Genomic DNA, 13,837 nt, shown 5'->3' on the forward strand with positions numbered 1-13,837 from the left:
GAAGGTCCGCTGGAGAAGGGAATGGCAACCCGCTCCTGTATTCTGGCCTGGAAAGTCCCATGGACAGGGGAGCCTGCTGGGCTACAGTCCATGGGGTCGCAAAGAGTCAGACAAGACTTAGCGACTACACCACTACCAGAGAGCTAAAGAAATATATTGGTTTGGTATCTGTCCGATGTGAAAGATGAATGGGAATGGTTGGTATGTTGTTATCTGTTTATTATTCACGCCGTGCCCTGTTCCAGAAAGGACGGAAGGAAGCAGGATGGCTGCAGGGCCATCTCCCTGGGAGGGTTAAGGAGTTCACGGCCGCCTAGAGACACTGGTTTAGGAGACTCAGGAAGTCTGGAGGAGGGAAGAGCACTAAGAAAAGCAGTGGCGTCTCGTCCTAGCTCATCTTCCATCTCCTCACTTGTGGGCCCTACTTCAGCAGTAAGCCAAAACCATGGTATTTTCTTGATTTTTTCTCCCCCTTGAAAGCAGGGCGCCTATCTTGTTCAAAACTATATTCCAAATGCCCAGCTAATTCCAAATATTCTAACGAATAGCAGAAGGATGCAGCAGGGGAAGGTTAGCAGTAAAGCAGGAGCGGGTTAATTCCCAGGAAGGCACACCATCCCATCCTCCTTTCCTCCCCCTGGTGCCTACTGCACTAAAGAGTCTGGTCTTCTCCGAAGGGCTCTGGCCAGGCCTGGGGTCTCCAGTGGAGACGACGCAGCTCACACAGTCTGTAGGTGGGGGCCCACTGCTAGCTGCAGGCTCCGGGCTCTGCCCCGCCGTCATGGCCTCCATCCTCCTCCTCGTCAGACTGTGCCAGGGGCGTGTCTGCTCCGCCGTCACTGGCATCGGCGCTGTGGGGGTTGGTGGAGGAGTCGGAGGACGAGGAGGAAGTACGAGATGTCGTTCTGTCTGGCGTGGGCACTGGCAGGCTCGGCTCCTCGGGACGGTCATCCACCCCTGCCCAGAGAGAAGAGCCAGTCATGGCCACAAACAGGGGTTCAGAGGACTCTTGGAGAGGATGTGGCTGGGAGACACTGAGGCCCAGGGACTTGGCCAGTCACCCTGCCAGTCTCCTGGCTCCCAGTACCCCTCACTTCACTAAGCTCTAGAGTCGAATCAATCAAGTTGCCAAGTTCTAGCTACATCACTTCACTTCCTTGCTACTGAGGAGCTTTGGGCAAGTCACTTCCCCTCTCAAGGACTCTGCTCCTCTTCTGTAAAAAGGGGGTACTGACATTCCAGAGGGGTTCTCAAGACAAAATCTGAGAATGTTTATAAAATGTCTGGCACATAATATGCCATCAATAATAGCGGCACTTTTAAAGTAAGATAGTATCCATTCATCGGAGAAGGCAATGGCACCCCACTCTAGTCCTCTTGCCTGGAAAATCCCATGGACGGAGGAGCCTGGTGGGCTGCAGTCCATGGGGTCGCTAGGAGTCGGACACGACTGAGCGACTTCACTTTCACTTCTCACTTTCATGCATTGGAGAAGGAAATGGCAACCCACTCCAGTGTTCTTGCCTGGAGAATCCCAGGGACGGGGAGCCTGGTGGGCTGTCATCTATGGGGTCGCACAGAGTCGGACACGACTGAAGCGACTTAGCAGCAGCAGTATCCATTAATATCTGATAGGTTAAGCATGTGGGCTTTGGAGTCAAGACAGCCATGGTTTGAATCCAGCTTTTCCACTTTTCAGCTTTGTGACTATTTATATATATATATATATATATATATATATAGCATGACATACGAGATCTTAGTTCCCCAACCAGGGTTCGAACCCATTCCCCCTGCAGTGGAACACACAGAATCTTAACCACTGGATCACCAGGGGAAGTCCCTCTAATGTCTTTCTTTATAAGATGGGAATAACCCCAACTGCCCTAATAGGACATAGTAAGGATTGAGATAATACATGTAGATTTCTTAAGCATGGTATTAGAAACCTAATAAAGTGCTAAATAAATATTAAATGACTAAAACTGCTTCAGTTGTCTAATCTAAAGATCATATTTTTACATTATTTATTATGTTAACTAATTACATTGATTTCAAAAATAAAAAATTGAAGACTAAGGCAGTTGGGCCTTCTGAGAGATTTGGATTAGGAATCTGTAGCCCAGCTTTCCCCAAGGTCAACTTCCCTAAAATCAGAACAAGCAGGTGCTTCGTGGGTGGAAAAGCTCATGCCCAGCCCCTCCATGCAGACTTCCCCAGCCCAGCTTTGACATTCAGCTCTGACCGACCAGTGCCCATGGGCCCAAAGCAGAGGGGCATACCAGACGTCTGGGGAGTTGGTGGAGGGTCTTCACAAGGCAAGAACACATCCGCTCCATCTTGATCCCCCAGGTCAATAAGCTCCACTTGCTCAAGTGTGTCCACATTCACCTCCATGGATGAGATACTACCTATGGGGGCTGCATATCAAGAAGGGGGCAAGTTGGGAGGAGCCAGGCCAACACTGATTGGATGGTCAGAGACATCTGTCAGGTACGGAGATAGATGTTTAAAGGGCCAAGAAAACCAGCGGGGAGGGACCAAGGTCCAGGACTATGGGACTTCCTCCCTGCCCTACCCCAGTGCCTCTTCCCAGGACTCAGAACTCACGTCTGTGCGACTCAAGATGCAGGTGGGACAGGGGGAAGACAAACTCCGTCTCAGGCTGTAAAATGTCCTCGAAGAATTTCTGCCGCTCCCGAAGCCGGAGCTGCTGGCGCTCCAAAGCTGCCCGAGGATTTGGGTCCATGTCAGCTCCTGGAAGAGCAAGGAGAGCTGTGAATCGGAGAGGGGACTCCGTTGGGGACCTGGGCTTGGGGAGCCCCCCTGCAGCCAGGATCCCAGCAGTGGGGCCTCTGGCTGCAGCCTCGACACTCCTGGACTCAACTCCCTCTTTCCCTTCCCTGAAACAAAGTCCCACTACCACAAAGTTCAAGTCTCACGCAGAGGCAAGGCTGACCCTAGCTCCACAAAGGGGATGTTAGTTCCAGGCACAGCAAAAGAGGCTCCTCTGTATTCAGGGAACACAGCCAATGGCCACGTCTCAGGATCATGCCCTTCGGAGAGGGGCTGGAGGGACTGGCTCAGCTCAAATGGGGGAGGTATTTTTTCTACTTAATGGACCCAGCCTCTCCTCCAAAGGCGGGGGAAGAGGACAGAATAGAGATCTCAGAGAGGAAGGTCCCTTCCTCCACTGCTGCAACTCCGGTGCCCGCCCCCCCCACACACCCGCCATCCTTTAAAACCCAGACAAAAGCTAAAGCACCCCTCTCCTACTCTCTCTCTATACACACACACACTATCACCGGTATCCCCTCCAAACCCTGCTCTTAAGTCACAGACTTGACTTCTAGACTTGGCTCTGTCCCTAAGGAAGACATCTTTCTAGCCTCAGTCTCCGCATCTGAAAATGGCATCGTCCTCCTACCTGCCTCTAAACACAAGGCACAGCTCCTGAGGGTGTTCTGTAAAAAAGGAAGGCTGCGGTCCCCGAGCTATTTAGAGGACATCATCTCTTCTCTGCCTCCCACAGCTCTTTATTTGAGCTCCTCTCCTCTGACACATATCACTGGCCGATCTCCCCACTAGTCAGCAAGTAGCAACTGGAAGGGTGCGATTCAGCCCAGGCCCTCTGGCCCCCCGTGCTGAGAGCTTTCCAGAACCCCCTTCACTCCGATTCGCTCCGCATCCCTTCCTGAGCCCATCACCGGAGGCAAGGCAGTATCTAGCTGGAGGACCAGATCGTCATCCTCCGCAGATTGCCTTCCCCGCCTCATCTGGACTCGGCATATCCGAGGCCCTGGCCAGTCCACCGGGCGCTGAGGGTGGGCCACTAGCGATCCTAATCCCCAGAGGGGCCAGGCAGGGCCAAGGAAGTGTGGGGAGACCTTGTGGCCAGAGCTGGCAGCGGAGGAGGGAGACGCTGACGCTGATTCCTGGGAAAGGCTCTTAGTGCTGCCGCCCAGGTCACAACGCTAAAAATACCCAGGGCCCCTGGGGCTGTCTGCTCCGGCGAGGTGGGAGGTGGGGGGTGGGGGGTGGGGGGCGGCGGGGGCGGGGAAGGGCGAGCAAGAGGGTTGGGGAGCTGGAGGGGACCACAGGCTCCGGGACGCCCCCTCTGTTTCCCCCTAGCCCCCTCAATCTCCGGAGACTGGCAGGGGCTGCCCGCCCGGGGCGCAGCTGAGCTAAGCGCCGGAGAAGGGAAGGGGGTTGTTTATGTAACTGAAGGTGCAGGGAAGAGGGGTGGAGGGAGCTGAAAAGGTTTGGGCGGGGGTCGGAGGCGGCCAGGGGCCCGGCCCGTGGTGCAGAGAGCTCCCTTCTCGGTCCTGCCCCACCCGCAGTGGAGTCAGTGCGAGCGAAAGAATTCCCTAAAAGGGGACACGCCGCGACCCTGGAGCAAGCGGGGAAGACGGAGGGGGGCCCCGGGGGTTGCACTCGCGCTCGCCTCCCCCTACCCGGCCCCCTGGCCTCTCGCGGCACCTGCGCCAGCCCCGCGGAGCCCCTACCTGCTGCGCCCGGCGCCCCCGCTGACTCAGGCTGTCCGCTCCGGCGCGGCGGCGGGGGCGTGGGAGCGGGCCGCGCCGGCCGGGGTGGGGCTGCGCCGCCGGGTCTCTCCCGGGACGGACGAGCCCCGGGAGCCGGGAACGAGGAAGCGCCGGCGGGCGGAAGTGGGGGAAGGGCGGCGGCGGGCACACGCGCTCCTTGCTGGGCGCCGGGCGGCCGCCGGGAACCCCCGCGGGCGCGGGCGCTCGTAGTTCCAGCGCGGACAAAAAGTTCCCTGCACGCGTCCCGCCGCCCCGCCACCCGCCGGACCCCCTGGATGCTCCGCCCGACTCCGCGCGATCCCGGACACTTGCTGCACCCGCCGGCCCGCGGGGACACGGCCCCCCACACCCCCCTGCTCCCCGACTCCCCCGGGAGTCCCCGACGCAACCTCCGCGCGCCGGCACCCGGACTGACTCCCCGGCACCCTCGGCCACGCTCCGCACTTTGAGGCGCGCACTCCTCGAGAAGGCGCTCGCGCGGGAAGAGGGTCTGGGGACCCGCGGCCGCGCATCAAGGCAGGTGCACAGCGGCGGGAGCTCCCTGCCCCTGGGACTCACCCCTGCAGCCCACGGTTCCTGGCTCCGGGACGATCAGAGCCGCCGCCCAGCTTTCCAGAGCACTGGGCGGGGTGGGCGCCGGGACAGGGCGGGTCGGGGGTGGAGGGGTGGGCCGCTGCGCCGCGCCCCCAGACGCCGGCGGGGAGCCAAGTCCTCCAGAGTGCCGAGAGGGGCGCTGCGCGTCCAGCCCGGCGAGGGTGGAGGAGTGAGGCGGAAACCGTGGGCCCAGAAGGGAGAGGCTTGCCCCTCTCGCGGTGCCTCGTGGCTCACACCAGGGCCAGAAGCTCCTCCTGGACTGAGGCTCTGTGTTCATTCTCATTCTCCCACTCCCTTCCACCCGGCGCCCGCATGTAGATCCAGAAACCTCCCTGTTCGGGGCGGGGGAGGGCGTCGGTCAGAGATGCTTCTGCCGTGGGGTTACTCGATCCTTCATTCAACAAACATCCACGAGCAGACCAGAAACTAGGAATCATCCCTGCCTTCTCCCTGTCCTTCGCTGCCCACATTAAAATACATCTCCATTAACTGTCGATTCTCTCTCCCAAATAATCTTTGCAATCCACCGTTCGTCTCCGTTTCCACCACCGACCCTCGCTAGGCTCCATTCTCTCTGGTTTTCTGGTACTCTGGTCCTGCTACGCTCCATCCCCCACACCAGTCAGTCATCACTATAGAGTCCAGAGCGCTAACCTATGACCCACATGGTCATTTCAACACGCAGGTCTGAGAGGGGTGGAATGGGGAGGGAAGAGGGCGGGTAGTCAAGCGGGAGGGGATACATGTATACCTATGGCTGATCATGTTAAAGTGTTTGACGGAAACCAACACAATATTGTAAAGCAATTATCCTTCAGTTTAAAATAAATAAATGTTTAAGAAACACACAGGTCTGCTGTGCCACCCTTTGTTAGAATGAAATCCCGGTGCTGATATCTAAGCTTAAATCCCTCCTTTGTTAGAACTGTTAGAAATGCAGGTGCTGGTATCTGAGCTGAGTCTTAAATGAGTTCAACAGGCGGAGAAGAGGGGGAAGGGCATATAGGAGGCAGAAGCGGGGCAGTGGGGGTGGTGGGGTTTGTGAAGAGTTGTGACCCATTCAGGCTTCTCTGTCAGGGGACCAGCACTCTGTACAAATATATGAAGTTCTGCCTCTCCTATTGTACTGAGATATCCAAACCATCCTGGGAAATAAGTACAGCAGGCAACTTTCCCATTATTTTACAAGCAAGGAAACTAGTTTGTGGCCAGCAACAAGTGCAGTAGTTAGGAGCACAGGCCTGGGAACCAGGCCCTCTTGGGTTGTAAACCTAGCTCTGGTGTCTAGCCAGCTGTGTAAACAATTTCTCTGATCCTTGCTTTCTTTGCCTATTAGGTAGGAATAATTAATCCCTACCTCCTGTGAGATAATTCATAAAAAATGCTAAGTGCAGGGCTCAGGCACTCTGGAGATGCTCAGTAAACATTAGCTGTTTAGATTGTAATCGCTCCTGAGAAACAGAGGCAACTGCTTTCTTCCACAAATTTCTAAAATTATAGGAAGTACGCTCTAATCTTCCATAGAGCTTATTATGTGCCTGTCACTGTTCTAAGTGCTTTGCATGTATTAACTCCTTTAATCCTCGAAATAATCCTGTGAGGAAATGCCGTTTTCACATCCATTTTACAGGTACAGAAACTGAGACATAGAAAGGTGAAGAGACTTGTCCAACTATGTGATGGAGCAAGAATTTAAAGCCAGGGTGGCTCAGCAGTAAAGAATCCGTCTGCAGTGAAGGAGACCCAAGAGACATGAGTTCTAAATCCCTGGGGGAAGATCCCATGGAGCAGGAAATGGTCACCTGCTCCGGTATCCTTGCCTGGGAAATCCCATGGACAGAGGAGCCTGGTACAGTACAAGGGGTCACAACGAGTCAGACACGACTGAGCACAGCACAGGGCTCCATAGCCTGTGCTTAAAACCACGACTCCCAGTCTGTTCCCCTTTTATCCTGTTTCAGTTTTCATCTTCCTAGAAATATTTTGGTCAGTTTCATTCTTATTCCTCATTAATGGATGGAGTAGATACTTGGTCCCAGTTTCGAGCACAGAGGAATGAGGCCAATCTAAAGCACAGTGGCTAAGAGCTCAGCTCCCCCTTTTCAGGCCTATCCTTGGGAACAGGAATGCACGGATTATTTTGAGCTGTCCCCAGCATGGTAACAGATCAGGAACCTCTCTGTCACTTCTCTTTGTCAGGTATTTGCCACATAAAAGGGTGGGGTGGGGGGTGGGAACATCCAGGTTAGAAATAATTCAGGAGCTAAGCTGGAATGGCCTTTGCCAACAAAGGTCCGTCAGGTCCGACTAGTCAAAGCTATGTTTTTCCAGTAGTCATGTATGGATGTGAGAGTTGGACTATAAAGAAAGCTGAGCACCGAAGAATTGATGCTTTTGAACTGTGGTGTTGGAGAAGACTCTTGAGAGTCCATTGGACTGCAAGGAGATCCAACCAGTCCATCCCAAAGGAAATCAGTCCTGAATATTCATTGGAAGGACTGATGCTGAAGCTGAAACTCCAATACTTTGGCCACCTGATGTGAAGAACTGACTCATTTGAAAAGACCCTGATGCTGGGAAAGATTGAAGGTGGGAGGAGAAGGGGACAACAGAGGATGAGATGGTTGGATGGCATCACCGGCTCAGTGGACATGAGTTTGAGTAAACTCTGGGAGTTGGTGATGGACAAGGAGGCCTGGCATGCTGCAGTTCATGGGGTTGCAAAGAGGCAGACACGACTGAGCGACTGAACTGAACTGAAGCTGAAAGGGTGTCAGTTGAGAGGAAGGCCCAGGCAGCAGACCTAAGGGGGGACAGCAGGAGTTGAAAGGAGCAGTGAGAGAGTAGATGGCTTAGACTTCTGGCTTCCATCTAGGATGCTGAAAGCTGGGAAGAGCATCCTATCACACTAAAAACAATTTTTTTAATTGTTAGGTAATTTGTAAAATTGTTGATTTTGTTGACCCCATCAGTGAGCTGAGGTTGCCGAGCAACTGATTAACCTGCATTCCAAAGAAGGGCAGTCGCCTCCAAGAAGCAGGATATAGGCACTGGCACACCCATGAAGTTGGAGAAAGGCAATGTCTCCATGCAAACAGGTAAGAAGAGTTCAGCTACAAGTTTTATTGCTAAAGGCCCGGAGCGGCTATGAGAGGATATGAGAGGATAGAATCCGTGGGAGTCACAGACACTAAAAGTAATCAGAACCAAAACCAAAGTTTGTTCAACTCCTGACAAGATTGACTCAATTCTCTACACTAACAGCCTAAGAAGAAGAGATATAAAGATTTCCAAGCAAAAATAATACTGAGCTCAGTCTCTACTGTTCTACACATTATGTCCAGAAATTTAAAAAGTTACAACACACACATAAAAAGGAACATAACAAAAACAACAAAAAAAACCTATTTGTCAAGAGACAAAGCAATCAACAGAACCAGACTCCAGACTTGATAACTCTCTGCAGTTATCTGCCAGAACATTTAAAACAACCGTAACAGTATGTGAAAGACTGTGTTGAAAAATATGGACAGCCTACAAAAAACAGAAAGGGACTGTTAGCAGAGAGAAGAGGACTATAAAAAGGAGTCATATGGAAAAGTCTAGAAATTTTTAAAACATATAACAGAGACGAAGAATGCCTTGGCGGCCTTATCAGTAAAATCAACACAGCTGAGGAAAGAATCAGTACACTTCACGATCGGTCAAGGGAGACTACCCAAACGGAAACAGAAAAAAGTGAAACCAAACAAAGAAACCCAAAAGAGGGACGTCCCAGGTGGCCCAGTGGCTAAGGCCCTGCACTCCCAATGTAGGGGGCCTGGATCCAGTGCCTGGTCTGGGAACTAGATCCCAATTGCTGCAACTAAGAGTTTGAATGCTGCAACTAAAGATCTCGCGTGCCACAGTGAAGATCAAAGATCCTGAGTGCCACAAGTAAGACTGGTGCAGGCAAATAAACATTTTTAAAAGCCTAGAAGATCCAAAGCTAACATCTGCATAATTTGACTCGGAGATAGAGGTACACACACACACACTATTAGTAGAAATAATGGTCAATAATTTTCCAAAAATAATGAAAGGACCACAGAGTCAAGAAATGTACAGAATCCAAAAAAATATTAAATACCAGTGGCTAGGACTTCCCTGGTGGCGCAGTGGGTAGGAATCCACCTGCTAACGCAGGGGACACTAAAAGTGTCGATCCCTGGTCTGGGAAGATTGTGCATGCTGCAGAGCACCTAAGTCCATGTGCCAGAACTGCTGAGCCACGTGTTGCAACTACTGAAGCCCACGTGCCTAGAGCCTGTGCTCCGAAGCAAGAGAAACCGCTGCAATGAGAAGCCTGCACACTGCAACTAGGGAAAGCCCGCTTGCAGCAACTAAAACCCAGCACAGCCCAAAATAGTACATAAATAAATAACAATTCTTAAAAGTAGACTTCAAAAGAAGGATTGTCACCAGGGATGAAGAGGAACATTACCTAATGATAAAAGGTTGTTCATTTCAGCAAGAAGACTTGGCAATCATAAATGTGTATGTGTACATCTAGTAACAGAGCTTCAAAAACATGAGCTAAAAATAGACCTAAAATAAAAAAGGCAAATCCATAATACTGTTAGAGGATTCAAAGCTTCTCTCTCAGTAATCAATGAAACAAGTAGACAGAAAGAAAAAGTAAGAATACAGAAATCCAGAACACTATTAACTAGCTGTTCTGATTGACATTTTTATAGCACTTTACCAGCAGAGTAAACATTCTTTTCAACTGCGCAAAAACATTCACCAAGATACATCATCTTCTGGGCCATAAAACAAACCTCAACAAATTTAAAAGAATTTAAATCATAAAAAACATATTTTGTGACTATAAAAGAATGAAAATATAAATAACAACAGAAAGAGATCTGGGAAACACCCCAATAATTGAAATAAAACACAAGACTTCCAAATAACCCACGAGTCAAAGATAAAGTCCAAAAGGAAATTAGAAAAATATCTTGATTGAATAAAACTGAAATGTTGCAACCAGCCACCAAAAAAGCTCCCACTGTTCCTTTCCTTCTGTTATTCATACTTTCGTATAGTTTTCTTCTGCACTCTATCAGAGTTATTCTGTGTGACCAATAAAACATGGCAGATGGTACATCATGTCCATAAAAATTTTATAAGACCACAACTTCCATCACGGGTGTGTATTCTCCCTGTTGTTTGGATCACTCACTCGGGGAAGCCAACTATTATGTTTTCAACAGCCCTATAGAGAGACCCACATGACAAGGAACTGAAGTTCCAGCCAACAGCCAATGAACGACAGAGGCCAGCCAGCAATCCCATAAGTGATCATGGAAACTGACTTACTGGCCCCAGTAGAGCCTTAAGATGACTGGAACCTTGGCCAGTAGCTTGGCTGCAGCTTCAGCAGTGACTGAGGCAGAACCACCCAGCTGGAACAGTCCTGGATTCCTGATGCCAGAACCTTTGAGATGATAAATATTTCTTGTTTTAAACTGCTAAATTAGCACGTGTAGGGATTTGAGTATTGGGTAGGGTGCAGCTGTAACAGCACTCTGAAGTGTGGGAGTGGCAGTGGACTGACCTAGACTGGGAAGTGTACCGAAAGCTCCAAATGCTTTGAAAAAGCTGCGAATAGAAGCCTCGAACCTGGACCTCCTGCACTGGGAGGGCGAAGTCTTACCCACTGGACCATCAGGGAAGTCCCTGCCCAGCATTTTTTTTAATTAATTTATTTTAATTGGAGGCTAATTTCTTTACAACATTGTCGTGGTTTTTGCCATATGTTGACGTGAATCAGCCATGGGTGTACATGTGTCCCCCATCCTGAACCCCCCTCCTACCTCCCTCCCCACCCCATCCCTCAGGGTCATCCCAGTGCACCAGCCTTGATCACCCTGTCTCATGCATCGAACCTGGACTGGCGATCTGTTTCAGATATGATAATACACGTTTCAATGCTATTCTGTCAAATCATCCCACCCTTGCCTTCTCCCACAGAGTCCAAAAGACTGTTCTTTACATCTGTGTCTCTTTTGCTGTCTCACATATAGCCTGCCCAGCATTTTAAACTGCATTTAGTAAGAGAGGTGGGGCTTCCTTAGTGGCTCAGTGGTAAAGAATCCACCTGCAAATGCAGGAGACCTGGGTTCCATCCCTGGGTCAGGAAGATCCCCTGGAGTAGGAAATGGCAACCCACTCCTGGATGCTTGCCTGGAGAATCCAAGGACACAGGAGCCTGGCAGGCTACAGTCCATGGGGTTTCACGACAGCATGCACACACTCAATGAGGGGATGGGGTAGAGAGGAATGCATCTACTCCATCTTGTTCAGAACCAGAAATCCTTATTTTATGTTCTCTTTAACCCTGTGAGTCCAAGTGGGAATACTTCTGGATATAGAATCCTTTTAAGATCTTGTGGGTCACTCTGAGTCTTATTCAGGTCCACGCTATTAGACAAAAGCTATTGCCAGGAGAAATATCAATAACCTCAGATATGCAGATGACACCACCCTTATGTCAGAAAGTGAAGAGGAACTAAAGAGTCTCTTGATGAAAGTCAGAGAAGAGAGTGAAAAAGTTGGCTTAAAGCTCAACATTCAGAAAACGAAGATCATGGCATCTGGTCCCATCACTTCATGGCAAATAGATGGGGAAACACTGGAAACAGTGTCAGACTTTATTTTGGGGGGCTCCAAAATCACTGCAGATGGTGACTGCAGCCATGAAATTAAAAGACACTTACTCCTTGGAAGGAAAGTTATGACCAACCTAGATAGCATATTGAAAAGCAGAAACATTACTTTGCCAACAAAGGTCCATCTAGTCAAGGCTATGGTTTTTCCAGTAGTTATGTATGGATGTGAGAGTTGGACCGTGAAGAAAGCTGAGCACCGAAGAATTGATGCTTTTGAACTGTGGTGTTGGAAAAGACTCTTGAGAGTCCCTTGGACTGCAAGGAGATCCAACCAGTCCATTCTAAAGGAGATCGGTCCTGGGTGTTCTTTGGAAGGAATGATGCCTAAAGCTGAAACTCCAGTACTTTGGCCACCTCATGCGAAGAGTTGATGCACTGACCCTGATGCTGGGAGGGATTGGGGGCAGGAGGAGAAGGGGACGACAGAGGATGAGATGGCATCACCGACTGGATGGACATGAGTTTGAGTGAACTCCCGGGAGTTGGTGATGGACAGGGAGGCCTGGTGTGCAATTCATGGGGTCGCAAAGAGTCGGACACGACTGAGCGACTGAACTGAACTGAACTGAAGCCTTTCTCTTAGGCTTCTGCTGAATCGGCTAACAGTCAACACCCTTGAGCTTTCTAGGATTCCTCTTGCTTGATTCAGAGGATCTGTGAGGAACACCCATCATTTCTTTTGAGGTCTTTTATCTGACTGAAGACTACTCTGCTGCATTGTCTGAAATCTTCTCAAGATGCACACAAAAGATTTGATAGTTACATTCTCACTTTCCTTTGGACCATGTTTTTCTGGTGCTGCTCTAGATTTGAGCTTTGCTGGGAAACCACTTTTTAACTTTACTATCATTTGCCAGGTAGAGGGGCTGAGAATTTTCAACCACAAAGTCCTGGCTCCTTCATATTTAACAGTTCTCCCTTTTAGCTCAGGATTTCTCAACTTCAGCACTATTGACATCTCAAGCAGGATAATTCTTTTTATTTATTTATTGGTTGCGTGGGGTCTTCATTGCTTCATGCAGGCTTTCTCTAATTGCAGTGAGTAGGGGATACTCTCTAGTTACAGTGCACGAGCTTCTCCTTGCCATGGCTTCTCTTGTTTTGGAGCATGAACTCTAGACATGTGGGCTTCGGTAGCTGCAGCACACTGGCTCAGTAGCTGCGGCTTCCTGGCTCTAGAACTTGGGCTCAGTAGTTGTGGTCCATGGGCTTAGCTGCTTCATGCGGAATCTTCCCAGACCAGGGATGGAACTCATGTCCCCTGCATTGGTGGTGCATTCTTGTCCCTTGTACCACCAGGGAAGTCCCAGGAGGGAGGAGGTGGTGTTGAGAGGTTTTTCCATTACAGCTCCATTCAGCAGCCTCCCCAGCCCCTACTAACTAGATGCCAGTGGCAACCTCTCCAGGTCTGACAACCAGAAATGTCTCCAGACATTGGCAAAGGTCTCTCCAGGAGGCTGCTCACTTGAGAACTGCTGCCATTTCCCTACCACCTCTTGTGTTTAAACAGCAAGAAGACACCAAGTTGCACCTTTAACACATGATTTGGAAATATCCCTAGCCAGATCCCAGCTCATTAAGTGCATTTTCTGCCTTCCACTTTACCCTGCATGCTGCCAATAAAAGACCCCCGTGCCTCAATGGAGAGCCGGCACAGTCAAACAAATACAAGAAAGCAGATCAATCTTAAGAGTTCTCATCACAAGGGGAAAACAGGTTTGTTTGTTTTTTTTTTTTAAGGTAAACAGATGTGGGAAGAAAATACCTGCAAATCACACATCTTACAAAGGGACTCATCTAGTCTGTATAAGAACGCTCAAAACTCAACAGTGAAAAAACAAACAATCCAGTTGAAAATGAGCAAAAGATTTGAACATACATTTCACCACAGAGCATACAGAGATGGCAAATAAACACATTAAAATATGCTCCACATCAATAGCCAGTAGGGAAATGTAAATTAAAAGCACTGTGCATCCATTTTAT

At 50.0% G+C, this 13,837-nt stretch overlaps 2 protein-coding genes across 2 annotated transcripts in view; both read right to left on the bottom strand.

Moving 5' to 3' along the window:
- Positions 1 to 202: 202 nt before the first annotated feature.
- On the bottom strand, positions 203 to 2,749 carry DBNDD2 (dysbindin domain containing 2). Its single transcript, XM_006077632.4, has 3 exons — positions 2,611 to 2,749; positions 2,283 to 2,420; positions 203 to 957 (listed from the first exon to the last, which is right to left on the bottom strand). The coding sequence occupies exons 1-3, from the start codon at positions 2,747 to 2,749 to the stop codon at positions 749 to 751; spliced, it is 486 nt and encodes a 161-aa protein (XP_006077694.2). The 3' UTR covers positions 203 to 748.
- Positions 2,626 to 13,837, bottom strand: part of SYS1 (SYS1 golgi trafficking protein) — a 32,011-nt gene continuing 20,799 nt past the window's right edge. Inside the window, exon 4 of the mRNA XM_025263389.3 lies at positions 2,626 to 2,757. Coding sequence (XP_025119174.1) covers positions 2,751 to 2,757 — 7 coding nt within the window. The 3' untranslated portion in view covers positions 2,626 to 2,750. The remainder of the gene's footprint in view (positions 2,758 to 13,837) is intronic.

Source organism: Bubalus bubalis, chromosome 14 (genome assembly GCF_019923935.1).
Source record: "Bubalus bubalis isolate 160015118507 breed Murrah chromosome 14, NDDB_SH_1, whole genome shotgun sequence".
Lineage (NCBI taxonomy): Eukaryota > Metazoa > Chordata > Mammalia > Artiodactyla > Bovidae > Bubalus > Bubalus bubalis.